The 15,886-nt window shown below is 40.3% G+C and overlaps 1 protein-coding gene across 1 annotated transcript; it reads left to right on the top strand.

The window, feature by feature from the left end:
• Positions 1 to 30: 30 nt before the first annotated feature.
• On the top strand, positions 31 to 15,117 carry ttf2 (transcription termination factor, RNA polymerase II). Its single transcript, XM_032529014.1, is given in 24 exon segments — positions 31 to 298; positions 558 to 663; positions 1,038 to 1,124; positions 1,311 to 1,380; positions 1,786 to 2,640; positions 3,205 to 3,325; positions 3,630 to 3,803; positions 4,062 to 4,222; positions 4,437 to 4,500; positions 4,503 to 4,517; positions 5,124 to 5,249; positions 5,419 to 5,569; positions 6,232 to 6,337; positions 6,521 to 6,705; positions 7,922 to 8,075; positions 8,280 to 8,371; positions 8,787 to 8,872; positions 9,347 to 9,489; positions 9,624 to 9,803; positions 10,591 to 10,649; positions 11,136 to 11,289; positions 12,190 to 12,272; positions 12,564 to 12,638; positions 13,940 to 15,117. Coding segments are annotated over 24 exon segments (3,420 nt in total). The 5' UTR covers positions 31 to 270; the 3' UTR covers positions 14,085 to 15,117.
• Positions 15,118 to 15,886: the final 769 nt, after the last annotated feature.

The following is a 15,886-nucleotide window of genomic DNA, read 5'->3' as shown; positions in this document are numbered from 1 at the left end:
CACAATAAATGTTTTGGAGAGAACAAAGTCTGGCGTACCGTTGATTTTCGTTTTTTTATACTGACGTGTTTAGATATTTGACGTTATGTTGTGTTTAAATCTCTTTACTTTTATTTTTAAAAAAAGTGATTAGGATGAACTATTTTGCACTTCAACGTTTATACTGAAATCCACACACCGGATGTGTTTTCTGACTGCTGCGATTGGTCGATACGAAAATACTGACACACTCAGAGAAGCAACTGAAACTGAGCTGAATGTGTCAGGACAATGGAGAAGACTTTATGTAATGTTCACGGTAAGTCTTAATAAGTTGATGATAGTTCATTGTGTGTTGTTATACAATATAAAGTTAAACATTGTGTTAAGTTTCCAGAAGTCATATTTACACTGTTTGTAATGTGGATGACAAGGCAGATTCTGTTGATGAGCCGTGTAACTTTTGAATTAACGTCAATCAAACCATGTTTTCCCCACGCATTTCGTTGCTTAATTGCAGTGACGAGAGTTTAGCGATATGATTTGGTAAATCACTTGTTCTTAAAACCCCCATACAGGCAGCGTGTGTATGTTAAAAACGGGCGTTAAAGATGGACCAAATAAAGGCAAAAGCTTCTACGTCTGCGTTGACAAGCAAGGCTGCGATTTCACTCAAGTGGCCAGGTAACGTTATTCGCGTTATTCACATCTCCGTGGGGCAGACGTGTTCTCACTGATCCCCAATGTCCAACACTGTGAAACAATGATAAAGAGGATGTGGGAAGGCAAGGTTGGATCCAAGTACCCACCACAGCATGATTATGAATTCTCATTATTGTGAAGAAAATCTGCAGGTTCCTCAATAAAGAGAATACTGTAGTCGGACCCAGAAGTCTCCATAAAGCTAGTACCTCAAAGTAGAGATGCATGAGACCACTCTTCTCTATCTAACCATCAGTTATACACAGTTTGCTAGCTTAGTCTTAACTGTCTCTTAGTTACACACTAATGATGGATGACAGATATCTATATTTGTTTTTTTATCATTTATCATTTAGCATCTCACCATCCCACTGCCTCCAACATGAAGATTCGATGGTGGAACTCCAAGCTCTCACCTACAGTCTGCAACAGCAGAGCCACAGGTGGGTGTGCAGGTGGATTGTTTTATGGTCCAAAACAGAAAGTAACTAAACCAGTAACGGAAAGTCCTTGCTGGTGCATCTTTACATTTAAATTAGGCACTTGAACAAGATGCCTGGCTTTAGGTGACTGCACATTTGGTTGGTTGGATTGTACCTTTTGAGTTTAAGTGCACTCTCCTTTTCCAGGTTGTTCTACAGGTGTGTTGTGGGCAAAAAAGTAGGCCAAAGATGGTGTGGAACCGTGCCTTGGACTGCAGTAAGGCAGCACAGCTTACACCATACACACCCTACTTATATACTTCAAAGATTATTGTCACTAAAAGTGTCCGGGACTCATTAGCTGTAGACAACACTTTTATCTCTTCAACCCTCGATCATTACAAACTCATGTTTAGAACTTTATGTTGAATTTTTGTTATAATTTTAATGTTTTCAAAGAGACCACATATAATATATGAATGTCAGGCTAAGATTTGTGAAATTACTATAGAGATATAACTGGACATACTGAAAACTAACATTTTTGTTTAAGTCACTGAGCTGGCAATCACAACATCCATAGTTTGAGTCCACCCAGGAATCTTTGTTGCATGTCTTCTTCCATTTCATTTAGCTTTGTCTGTCCACTACCCATTTAAAAAATATCTGTTCATCATTGCAGCCAGAGAAAGAAAAGAGAACCCCTCTTTCTGACACACAGCTACAGCCCTCTTGCCTGCCGCCTGTCCTAAACCCCTTTAAAGTCTCCAGCAAGACGGACAAGGACTCTGAGTGGACCAGAGTGCAACAAGGTGGAGGTGATAAGAAAAGAACCGATTTCAAAGACAGCGAGGCAAGTCACAAGGCTGAATCAAGAGAGGGGTGTCAGAAAGAAAATGTGCAGAGCGTAAATGCAGGAGTGGAAGAAGAGGAGGCAGGGAAGCTAAATACAGCGGATTCTTACAGAGGTAAACAACTTCCACCGGGGATGACGTTAAAGAAGAGAGTTACAGATGAGGAGAGAAACAGTTGCAAAGCTAAGAATGTGGAAAAAACGACAGATACGTTGCAAGACATGACTAAAGAGAACCAGAAAGCAGAAAATAAGATTTCTAACTCCAGTGTCAAGGCTGTTCACCCAGAGAAAATAAATCAGACCTTACAGAGTTCTCACAAAGACTCGCCCCACCAAGCAACTAATGGTAAAACCTGTCCGGTGGAACAAACTGACCCTGCTGTAAAAAAGAGTATCTCTAAATGTGCACCCGGTTCCAGAGGCTCTGATACCACCAGGGACCTTGCATCTACCAAAACGGCACAATTAGAGTCCAGTCAAACCAAAATCCACCAAGATGATGATGACGATGTAGTGGTGGTGTCAGTGAAACCTGCTACTCAGAAAACTCCTCCTGTTACTGCTGTTCAAAAGACACTGACCAACTTCGCTGGATTTCAGCCAAGTTCTAAGATGAAAGTTCAGCATGAAGCTCCCAAAGGGCTGCACAGCCTGCTCACTGCTCAACTCCAACAGAAAAAGGTGAGTAAGTGACTTGGAAACAAATGATTGGCTGTTTGGGCAGACTTTGGGAGTTACAGATTAGAGATTTTAGATTTAGATACGTTTTCATGGTACAGATTACAGATGGACAAATACTGTATTATTGAGGCTAATACCAATATTGTACTGTGTGACATTATGCTCAATATACAGTACGTCATGATGTTTTTCTGCCATGGATCATTTTCCTTGACTCTGTAGACAAGGAGACAGTCTCAGTCAATCAATCACGTATAAAAAAGTAGACAAAGAAATACTTATTTATTATGGAACATTTTCAGTACTCCTCAGTTTTTAGTACTACAGACCACAACAGCAAAAAAAAGAGTTTGTGAACTTGATTCTTTGACTTTTAAATTAATGAAACGGGTTATTAGGGTTATGTTTTCTATGTATCCATTTTTGGGGGCATTTAGGTCTTTGTAAGAAGAGACAACTGAAGGCAGGAAAGGGAGGGGAGAGGGCAAGGACTGAGCTTCTGCCTCTGTATCCATTTTTATCTGTCTGCTCCCCCCCCACCCCCCCCTTTGTCCTCCTGTCAAGGCGACTCTGTCCGTGGTGAACGTGGCAGCTCTGCCAGATAAAGGGGAAAGGTTGAGGACTCAGGTGAAAGAGTTGGAGGACGCGCTGGAGTCTCTGAGCCTCACTGCTGCTTCTCAGCCTGGTAACTCACCCACTGTACAGTAGGAATAATCTTTTTTTGTTTTTTGACAGCGCCACTCCCTTCTTCTGCTGTTTAGATTAAATGTGTGAATTGTAATTACACATCTTAAGTTTCCAAGTGGCTTTCAGTTCTTTTACTGTGCTTTGGGTGCAATGAAATTATAAATAATAGTTAAAAGCACAAGAAGATCAAAATGCAAGAGAAAACGAAAAGCTCTATATTATCACAAAGATGATGGAGCAGTTGAACTTACATTAATGTCAGTTCCTGACCAATTCAACTGAAATCTACGAATCACTTTCAGAGTCCCAGAGTGAACGTAACAGCGGTGATGCTAGTCTAGGTAGCAGCCAGGTAAACCCATTCAGCCGGCAGGGCGGCGCCATCCTGCTTCCTGCCCCCGGTCCCTCCCAGCACCAGGCCTCTGGCAGCTCCCTGGGGCTTCAGCTGAGCCAGGGATACACCCAGATGTGTGGAGGTAGGCTGAACAGATGGAAGATATTTCTGCTATTTTTTAGGATTGCTGTCAGGCCATATTCTTTTTATTTGAAGCATTACAATTTAGCTAGCTAGCTTGTGTCAAGAGGTGGATATAAGTCTTCTTCAACATTTGAAGTGATTTGCATTTATCATGTCACCTATTTACCAACTATTTTTCTCTGGATTACATATTTTCTTTCACTGCTTTAATTCATCACTCAGACAAACACACTCACTCTGTCCTCTATGATTCCAGCAAACCCACAGGTGGCAGGTGGTCTTTATGGTGGGAGGATGACTCACGACCGTCTGCTGGCGGTGAAAAATGCCACCTGCGAGGCCATTGACCATCTCCACAAATCCCTGGAGTCCTGCCCCGACGCTGAGGCCGAGGTTCCCGACCCAAAGGGCATCAAGGTTACACACTGCTTCAGTTTTTCCATCACATAATCAGACACATGGATCCCATGATAGTGAATTTGCTATTTTTAGAAAGAAGTTCTTAAAAAAAAAACTATTGATTAAAACCTACTTGGCAATTTGCTACTATAACAGAGCCTCTATGTCCTGTTTGGATTGGTCCATTACGTTACTTTAATAAAACATTTTCCTTTTGTGATTGGTTGGTCAGGTGTCGCTCCTGGCCCATCAGAGGAGAGCTTTGGCCTGGCTGCTCTGGAGAGAAACCCAGAATCCCTTGGAGGAATTCTGGGTAATATATTATTATATTTGTGATCATATTGTATTTTGTTGTTTTTTATACATTTAAAAATTACAAACAGTTACAAGATCGTGTGTGTGTGGTGTGTGTGTGTGTGTGTGTGTGTGTGTGTGTGTGTGTGTGGTGTGTGTGTGTGTGTGTGTGTGTGGTGTGTGTGTGTGTGTGTGTGTGTGTGTGTGTTGTGTGTGTGTTGTGTGTGTGTGTTGTGTGTGTGTGTGTGGTGTGTGTGTGTGTGTGTGTGTGTGTGTACTAACAAAGTGTGGACACAGAGTGGGAATTGTAATTTCCCCATTGGGGATCAATAAACAGATTTAAAAAAAACAGTACACTGAGTCTGGGGATGCGTCCCAGGACCAAAAAACATAGAAAGGATAGACAGGAGGAAGGGAAGACAAAACAGCAGAAACAGACACGTTCACAGACAGACACAAGACAAGGGACCAAACACTTGCACAAGTTAATGCAAAGGCTGTAGCACAAGGCTAATTTCCACTGTAAATGCATATCGGTCTCATCATGAAAAAACGGTATCAGTCTATGTCTAGTTTTGTCTTCATCATTTCTTCTTCTTGTTCTTCCTGCTCTCTTTGGGTTCAGCGGATGACATGGGTCTGGGGAAAACCCTGACCATGATTGCTCTCATACTGGCCAAGAAGATCAAAGCAAAAGGGGAAGTTGAGAAGAAGGAAGAGAAGAAGCCAGTGAGCTGGTTCTCCAAAACTGGTAACTAAAACCTTTTCTTACTCTTTTCAGGAGGTATGATAAAATACAGCCATGCAATTCATTTTTAAATGAGATAATACTTTCTTTTTTTTGTCTGAATCCGGAGGGTGAAATCTTAGGTTTTAGTATTAAGACTATGCTAGTGTTGATTAGTTTGTTAATTATCCAGACTCCAGCCTGGTGGTTTCTAAGGGCACTCTGATCATCTGTCCCGCCTCGCTGGTCCACCACTGGAAGAGGGAGATTGACAGACATGTCAAGACAGGCAAGCTGACTGTGTACCTGTACCACGGCCCCAACCGCGAGAAAAGTGCCAAATTGTGAGGAAACCATGCCCAAATCCACATGTACACACCACTGTCTGTTTTCTGTCTCTGTCACTAAGGTGCAGTCCCACCTGGTTTTCTTTTTTCTTAGCTAGGAACAGATGAAAGTTTCTTTTGTTGTAGTTTTGTATTGGCTTCATTTCTCTTTTATGCTTACAAGTATAAATTTAAAGGGTCGCTGTAAAGAGGCCTGAAAAAGACACATCAAGAACACAATTAGATTACACACCGGTACATTGTTGACAGAGACCATTTTTCGGTTTGAATTCTTTTTACTCAACACTTAATACTTCAAAAACAAATTTTGTGTCATCTTTTCTTGATTTTTGTCTGGGTGGGTGGTGAGGACGGACGGGCGGGGATTTGTTCATGTTGCCAGTTGTGAGTTTTGTTGAAATATAAAATTGTAAAACTGTTAATCACAACAACAACAAAAAATGGGGAGTTTTAACTTATATTCGCTTGGAATCATTATTAAATGAATTACAGAAATATGCATGATCATATTGAACTTTTACCCAGCCCTAAACTCAAACTTAACTCGGTTCAACTCAACTCAGAGGAAAGGAAAACGATATGTAAAAGGCGTCAACACTTAGACATCAACTTTGGAGCACACAGTCAAACTGAATTAAGTGTTGTCTGTGCTCTCTCAGGCTGGCAGATTATGATGTGGTGGTGACCACATACAGTTTGGTCTCTAAGGAGATCCCAGTCCAGAAAGAGGATGGCGAGAGACCCAGCAAAGATGCTGATGATGTGGTGAGTAGAATATATTTATGACGTAAAGCAACAGTTCTGACTTTAACATTTATCCGCTTTAATGCTGTGAGATGTAAATTCAGACCTTGTTTCTTTAAAGACGCTGGCAGCTGACATTTGATTCGATAATCTTTGGCACCAAAACCTAACAAAGACGCACACTCTGTGTCATGTTTTCCTCAGTCTTTACGCTCTGCTCCTCTTCTGCGAGTGACCTGGGCCCGGGTGGTTCTGGACGAAGCCCACAACATCAAAAACCCAAAAGTGCAGACCTCCATGGCTGTCTGTCAGCTGGGGGCTCGTGCCCGCTGGGCTGTCACTGGTACACCCATCCAGAACAACCTGCTGGACATGTACTCACTGCTCAAGTAAGACAAAACACAGTGAATACTAGAGTTTTAAAAATCCTACCCGTTAGAAATATTTTTTTCTTTTGTCTACCTCATGATGTGGGGTTTTCAACGGAAGGCGCTATTTCCAGAATTTAGCAGTGTAAACGCTTTTTTAATTTACCTTTTTCAAAGTATGTTGAAGGTTTAAATATGTACAGGAAGTTTTTGTGACCACTGTTTATAATATATAGGAACATGTGTTCATGTAAAATGCACTGTATATCAATGTAGACTGGCAAAAATGAAAACAGAAAATGAAGTATGAACTATAAACTATGCAAGCATGTTAAAGCTACACTAAATGAAGCAAATAATAAATGTCATGATTTATTTTTCATAAGGAAAAATATATGTTTTCTCACAGTTCAGGAGTTCTGGATGAAAAGTGCTGTAGAAGTGGCCACAAGGTGGCGCTATAGGTTTACCTCAAATTCCATAGAAATTAGAGATGGTCCAATGCCATTTTTTCTTCCCGATTCCGATACTTGAACTTGCGTATTGACCAACACCGAGTACTGATCCGATACCAGTGTGTCATATATTTTATTTTGTTTTAACAACCGTATACTACAATCCCTTTATGGATGTGATATGATTTCTATCTTTTGTTGTTGGTCTGGCTCAGGTTAAACTCGTTGTGAAACATGAACAAACAAAAAAACAATTAACACCGTATTATCCAGTTAGGCAGTCAGTCATAACATAAAAAAAAACATAAATGAACAACTTTAACGTAGATTTTCTTTAGGACTTTCTTACATGGTATCAGATTGGTGTATGAACTCCAGTACTTCCCAATACCAATACCAGCGTTTTAGGCAGTATCGGAGGCCATATCGATACTGGTATCGGTATCAGAACATCTCTAATAGAAATCTCAGTCGCACAATACATATACAGGAACAAAAGCCTCAACTTGGTGGAGGTGACACAATTATCACTTTAAGAAAGAATAGGCTCAACTTGAAAGATATGTATTAATTAACCAGCACTATGAGCAGCCTTCGTCAACATGTTCTCGCATTGCACAACAAAACATTGATGAGTGAAATGATGCTTTCCACTAATATTGCACTGAAACTGAAGTGTTTTTGAAACTGCTAACATAAATTCATCTTCATTGCAGTCCAATATGGTGGATTGGAAAAAAAAGCTTTTGTTTATTCTCTTTATGTCTTTGTCTGGCTTTCAGGTTTCTGCGTTGTTCTCCGTTTGATGAGTACAAACTCTGGAAAGCTCAGGTGGACAACGGCTCTAACCGAGGCAGAGAGAGACTCAACATCCTGACGAGGACTCTGCTGCTCCGACGAACCAAAGACCAGAAGGACTCCACAGGGAGACCACTGGTAAGGACAGACGCACGCCTTGGACTTCTTTTCTTCTGGCAACAGTACATTGTGGACACTCTCATTATGAAGGCCACAACCTTTAGCATTTGTTTTGTTCAGACAACCAAATAAGACTCTCTGGGAGCTACAACTGAGGTGGTGATGGATTAAAACATCAGCACACTCTTGATCGTGGCTGAAGCGAAATGTTAAATGTTTCAGGTGTCTCTTCCTGGTCGGAGCTGCGAGGTGCATCAACTCAAACTGTCCCAGGATGAACAGGCTGTGTATGATGTGGTCTTTGCCCAGTCAAGGTAACAAAACAACTTATTTCTTATGCCTTTTATAGTTTTTAATTTAACTAAATATTTATTAAAAAACTTCCTCCATATTCATTTTTTTGTCTTTTACATTGAATTCACTCCTTCTTTTGCAGAAGAACATGATAGGAAGAAAAGAGGCTTTTATCATCCACCAGTTCCTTGTTTAATTAATATTGTAGCGATAACTTGCAATTTGGGGGTTAATTGTGTGTCCAGTAATAAAATGGGGACTAGTCGTTGTTCCCCTTAAATTACTCTCTGACTACCATCAATGAGTTATGAAGTTAATGTGTAACTGCATAGAAAAGAGATGGGATGCTGCTAAGTCTGCCTGGATGTTGTAGATATATCAATTAAAAAAAAGCATAAATTGACACTAGAATAATGATTTGCCCTTTATTTGCAGATCGACTCTGCAGAACTACCTGAAGAGACATGAAGGAAATGATGTGAAAAATGGAAATGCTTCCAGTTCCAATCCCTTTGACAAAGGTGAGATATCAGATGCTTGTTTTGTTTATCGAGTGGCTTGGGTTCAATCCCAGGGTCCCTGAGCAAGGCACCCCAAGTTGCTCCCTTGATGCTGTGTATATAAGCTGTCCACTGCTCCTTATGACATTACATGAGTTAAACTACAGAAATAATAATAATAGTCAGTAGATTATGAGAGCGAGGTTATACTTATTGAAGTGTTGCTTTGTGAAAACGGCGGCGTACATACATTTTACCCAAAAATATGCACTCGGGGAAAAAAAATGTATACAAGAGTTTTGTCATGTATTGGTGTTTTTAGAAAGCATGTGTCAATTGTTGAAGAAAAAAATATTAGATTTATTATTAGATTAATCATTATTAAAATTGAATAGAGGGTGAATTAAATTATAGGGTGAATTAAACTGGGTTAGAAATCCGTGTTGCTATTACAAATGCTGGTGTATCAAAAGTGTGTGTGTCTTCCCTCTCCAGTGGCCCAAGAGTTTGGTTTGTCCCAGGCCGACCCTGCTGTGTCGAGTTCCCAGCAGCTCCAACCGGCATCCAGCACCGTCAACATCCTGTCGCTGCTGCTGCGCCTCCGACAGTGCTGCTGTCACCTGTCACTTCTTAAGAAGGTGCCAAGGCGTACCAGTTTTGCATCAAAATCAAAAAGCGTACAAACATAAACACACATACAAAACAACTGCATAGTATTCACAGGCATTTGTTTCCTTCCTTCTCTCACCCCACCCCCTCTCTCTCTGCTCAGACTCTTGACACGTCGGAGCTGCAGGGCGATGGCATCGTCTTGTCTCTGGAGGAGCAGCTCAATGCCCTGTCACTCACCTCCAGCCCCTCCGCACCGGGCACTCCCACCAACGACACCGTGGCCCTTAATGGCACACGCTTCTCCTCACAGCTCTTTGAGGACACCAGTGAGAGCACCAAGGTGGGCAATTGTTGTGCTCAGGATCCTAGTTTTTTTTAGTTTTTTTTTTTTTTTAGTTCATGTTTATTGTCCCTATAGGGAAATTAGGTTGCGGTAAAAGATCACATCACATGGTATTCAAACATTAACACAGATTAGGCAAGGAGGAAGAAAAAAACACAACATATGTACATCACCACTCATACCATAAACCAAAGTAATATGAAGGGGGGGGGGGGATAGAGTTCCAGACCAGCTGGGAGAAAGAAGAAAATAAAATAGATACACAAAATATATCTATCATCGGACGGGACCTTCATTATTAAGGAGTTTCAAATGTACCCCCCAAATGTGAGATTGCGTCCTGCAGGGGGCTTGATATCTGCTGTAATAAGACCGACTGCTCGCTCTGTTAAGAATACGACCATTGTTTTGTAAAGTATGGCAGAAGACTTTATTGTGCCAGCATTTTTTTTAGTGGTCTCCGTGGAGTGAAAGGTCACAGATTATTTCAGTTTTAGCCCTTTTCTTTCCCCACTACACAGTTTTGAAAAGTCTAGAGTAACTGCAAGCACAAACTTCGGCTGTTATTGTCGATGGAGATATGATTGACTTCTTCGATGGCTTCAATTATAAGTCATCTTTTTTTAAAAGCCCAGGGAAAATGTGAGAAAACTTTGTTGTATCACACCCTGTCCTATCAAACATGGAAAAACAGTCCATGTTTGTTAGTACCACAAAACAAATTTTCCTGTATCACTTGTGTTGTTTTATCAAATAAACTAATTCTGCTATCTTGATTTCCCAGATTGCTGCTATTGTCTCTGAGCTAAAGGCAATCAGACAGAAGAGTAGTGATCAGAAAAGGTAAATCATTGAAGTCTCACAATCACCTCAGACACAGTTTCGCATCCAGATATATTCTAAATCTGCTTCAGTTTGAGTTGTTATTTTATTCTTTCAGCAAAAATTCAACAAACACTTTTGGAAAGCCAGAATAACATAATTGGCAAGTCAAATCGCAAGATCCATTTAGAAGCTATTCTGGAGCTTTTGACTGTGTCACACAATCTTGTATACATGATCTTGTCTATTGTTTGCCTGTCTTTCTTGTGTTTACTTGTTTATTTGTTTTTTTGCTGTTATTGTTGAGAATGCTACTGTAACTAAGGAATTTCCCCGCTGTGGGATGAATAAAGTATTATCTTATCTTGTCTTATCTTTGAAAGGACTAGTCATAAAACTGACCTGTAAACTGCTAACATCCGTTAACATGTCCCCTGAGAACCATTAAATGTCACAGTCATACAGTATGTGTAGTAAACATTGTGTCTCCTTTCTGGTCGTTTTTAGCGTGATCGTGTCCCAGTGGACCAGCATGCTCAAAATCGTAGCAGTTCATGTGCAGAGGATGGGCCTGAGTCACGCGGTTATCGACGGGACCGTCAACCCCAAACGCCGCATGGACCTGGTGGAAGAATTTAACACCAACCCTCACGGACCACAGGTAAATCTAAAACCCTGTTCACACATACCTGGTCATTTTGATAAACGGAGACATTTCCCTTTTGCTTGTACCCTTCGTTTACACGCAGACAGGGAATTCGCCTCTGAAAACGAGTCTTTCTAGAAAACAAATCCGGGAGTGGAAATTTTGGAAATCTTTGTTTGCATGTAAACTGAGACAAACGGAGGTTTTGGCAGCCGAGGAAGTGAGGAGAAGAAGAGTGAGGAAGTGATTTGTTGCTGTTGTTTTTATTTTTGGGAATCTGATTAGCTAAGGTGGGTTTGAGCTTGTCGTTACACTGCCACCTACAGGTTTGACATGCTCTTGACGGCATTTATAAACAGGTACGTGTAACTGAACACTTTTCTAAAAACTGACTGTGCTGTGCACGTGTTATTTTTTTTTAAACCGGAGAAGTTGAAATGTCTGTTTATAAAAAATAGCCGGCCACGTGTAGTCTAAAACCTGACCTGAACCTGTAACTACTTTTACATAAATCCAAAATATTTTCACACAGGTATGAATGCTAGAAAACAATTAAAACTTTGACAAAATTCACATTTTCTGTTGCTGTTCAAGGTTTGTATCCAGTGGGAATGTTCATTAACACGAGTGTAACACGCCTGTATTTTCAATAATGATCAGTTGACACTTGTGCACTTTAACACCTGTGGTTTTTGTTTTGTTTTTCAAGTGTATATTGTCAGAAAATTGAAGAAATGGGCCTTTTAAGCCCGATGTTTTATCACAAATCTTATAAATGCATAGTAGAAGATGGTTTCCACACAGTACTGCTCAGAATCAATTTTCAGAACTGGACTTCGACCACTGTAACATTTAACATATTGTGAGTAAATGCAAATAAATGTCTGGATTTATATTTCTGTTTTTCTGCCAAAGGTGATGCTGGTGTCTCTTTGTGCTGGAGGGGTTGGACTCAATCTCATCGGGGGCAATCACCTCTTTCTTATTGACATGCACTGGTGAGACACACACTGAGACATATGAAACCAGTGCAACCAGCTGTACATTTCCTTTTGTTTAAATTACAACATTTTTACAGTGTAAGTAAAGTAAGCACATGTTTATTTTAATTTTCTTATATATTTTTCTTATAAATTTATTTAAATACATTGGTCTTGTTAATGTTATATTATTTAACATGGTAAAATACACTTCATCACAAACATGAATGTGTAATGCTCGTAATAAAGTGCAAAAACCTTTGACAGTACAAGAATGGTTGAGTTTTTAAACCTGAATCCTCTTGACAGGAACCCAGCCTTGGAGGATCAGGCCTGTGACCGAATTTACAGAGTTGGACAAAGTAAAGATGTCACCATCCACAGGTAACGAATCAGCACGACATTCAATATGTGCGTGGATATTAATGTTTACTATTATATCATACTGCAAAATGGCAGTGTCATCTAAAGGCCCGGACACACCAACCCAATAAACGTCCGTCGGACAGTCTGGCGAGGTCGGTGACCTGAGCCTGTTTGGTGTGTTCCGGGCCGTCGGCCTTTATTTGGGCCGACCTGACTTGCTTGGTCGGAAGGCGGGCACTGCTGGCAGTTGGACTCGAATGACCAATCTGATTGGTGGAGTGCTAACCCTGAAATGACAAGCAGGTTGAGCGTGATTAGAGTCTCTCAAAATCTAACGGGAATCTTTTAAACTGACCTTTGTCGATCTAAAATGAAGACCGATTCAGCAACTGTATTCTGAAGGAGCCACCATGACAGTCTTTGAATCTCCAGAGAAGGCAGACCCACGTGACACATTCGTCCAATCAGCTGCCGGTTTAGATGTTTTGGGGCGGTCAGTCCGACTGCCTTTTCTGCCAACGGTCGGCCGTCGGGTTGGTGTGTCAGAGCCTTTAGGCAAGCTCTAACGTGACAGAGTACAACTCCAAAATACAGTTAATGTTGCATGTCATGTAGGCAAGAGCGAAAACAACAAACACAAAGATGGAAATAAAAATGTTGTTAATTTATTCTGAGTGAAATGGTTCATAGACGGCTACTAATTGAATCTTTTTAATTGTTATTACATTTTACTGAAGGCTGTCGTGTGCCTTTGTTTGTCATTAGTGTATTTAAATTTGGTGTATCTGTCTTAATAGACTGGTTCAAGTCCCCGTATGGACCAAAAAGTAGGGAGTGTGGATTGGTGGCTGGAGAGATGCCAATTCACTCCTGGGCACTGCCAGGTGCCCTTGAGCAAGGCACCGTACCCCCCCAACCGCTCAGGCGCTGGTTCGGCTGGCAGCCCACTCACTCTGACATCTCTCCATTAGTGCATGTACAGATCGTGTGTTGTGTGTGTGTGGTGTGTGTGTGTGTGTGTGTGTGTGTGTGTGGTGTGTGTGTGTGTGTGTGTGTGTGTGTGGTGTGTTGTGTGTGTGTGGGGTGTTGTGTGTGTGTGTGTGTGTGTGTGTGTGTGGTGTGTGTGTGTGTGTGTGTGTGTGTGTGTGTGTGTGTGTGGGGTGTGTGTGTGTGTGTGTGTGTGTGTGTGTGAGAGAGTGAGAGTGAGATAGCTAACAAAGTGTGGACACAGAGTGTAAATTGTAATTTCTCCATTGGGGATCAATAAACAGATTAAAATGTAATTTAAATGTATAAATAGTTATGTGTTTTGTCTCTAGGTTTGTGTGTGATGGCACAGTGGAGGACAAGATCTCCACACTGCAGGCGAAGAAGAAGGAGCTCGCCCAGAATGTGCTGTCAGGAACGGGAAGCACCTTCTCCAAACTCTCCTTGGCTGATCTCCGAATCATTTTTGGTGTCTGAGATGGGAGAGGACAGAGGATGTTGTGCCACACTTTCAACCTTATAGCCACACCAACAGACAACTGTTCATACATATATTTAAAGTTCAGGGCATAAATCTGAAAAATCTTGAAATAACCTAATAAGACGTTCCATCATCTCTTAGCTTAATCCATAACAGTGTTTTAAAATACATCCGAACTGCTTTACAAAATATTAGACTTAATTTGCCTCAACATTTTATTTCAAGGTTTCCTTAACTGTTCGTCCCTAATTTCAGAACAGCTCTTGACATCTCCCTACTCATAACATCTCCTTACATGTTGCTTTAATGGATTTTTGTAAGCATTTCAGTTGGTATTGAATTAGACGTTGCGTTCATTCTGGACGCTGCTTTTGCCCCAATTTGTTGCTTCAGTGCAAAACTAGTTAATTGATGACCATCACGTTCTCTTATTGTATTCATTTTAAGAGGTCCATGAAGCTGTAGAAGAGAAGAGGAAGTCCTGAATATGTTAATTATTTTTTTCTTTTGCTATTTATCAGTTGCCGATGCCTCTTTGTCCAAACAGCCACTGCTGTGGAGGTAACACTAAACAGCAGATTTGAGCTTTCAATTGAACCTTTTTAAGATTAATTAACCAAGTAAGTTTTCTGAGACTACAACTACAACTGCAGATACTGTAACATACAAGCTGACAACTTGAAACATATTTATACACACAAAATCATCATGCAACACATGTACACAGCTACAAATGTATGTATTGCAAAAGCCATAGCTGACATACAGGTGAGGAGCTCTTGCTCTTTTGGTCCAGTGTGATGCTTTACAGCACTTTTTTTGTTTATGGCATATGCTACAGTAGGTGTAGCAAAAAAATTAAGTAATATTTTACTTTTTATTTGTGTCACCTGTTGGATTTTATTTCTTCTAAAGCTGTTTTCAAATTGCTTTTTTAAAGTATTTTATGTTTGTTATGTTAAATGCAGGTGCTTTGACTTATGGAAGACAAAGTGACTCCTTACTGAATAAAGTCCTTTGCATAATTAACTGAAATTATTCATCAATAAAAATGTTGCTCATACTGTACTTTTTAAGATATGTGAGAGATGTTTTAAAATGTGCATTTCTTGATATTTTTGATTTGAAAATTATTTTGGGCACTGAGGAATGGTAGTATATAATTATATTTGCTCTGAGGATATAATCTATACAGAATACATACTGGCCACATAATGTAATTGTTTAATAATGTGAGCAAAACTCTGCTCATTTTGAGTTTGATGTTTTTAGACAACAGAATGTGGGAGTTAACATACATCCAACTTTTTTAAATTATAATTATGTACTCGTGTGTTGTATCAGATGTGTCGCTTGACTTCTCGCTTTGACGGTCATGGCCTTCTGCAGTCCACCATGTTTGTATTGCTTATTATGCTTTCTACATTTAAACCCCGTGGGTAGCTTCATGTCCATGCTGCCTTTAGGAACATCGGCATTTTGGACTTCAACGTCTGAAATAACGACACAGTGCGACGTTAATGAAATCCACATGTCGGAAAACGTTATTTATTCTAAAGCCATTGTAGTCCGATAATCCGTGTATACAAGACATCCATTTAGGAGCGAATTTAAACCCACGAGAGACAAGTGTGGTTAAAACAAATCGATCGGTTTCTTTAAATGATTAGAATCGCGTATTTCTCTTTGGTATTTCAGCAAATTTTTTTGTGACACGATTAATGCGGTGTACTGCAAAGCGCAAGTTTGTTTTGAGTTCACAAGCTCAGACAGAAACTTAAAATTGTAATAGTTATAG

This window comes from Etheostoma spectabile, chromosome 11, assembly GCF_008692095.1.
Source record: "Etheostoma spectabile isolate EspeVRDwgs_2016 chromosome 11, UIUC_Espe_1.0, whole genome shotgun sequence".
Classification (NCBI taxonomy): Eukaryota; Metazoa; Chordata; class Actinopteri; order Perciformes; family Percidae; genus Etheostoma; species Etheostoma spectabile.
This window is presented reverse-complemented; position numbering and strand designations above follow the sequence as displayed.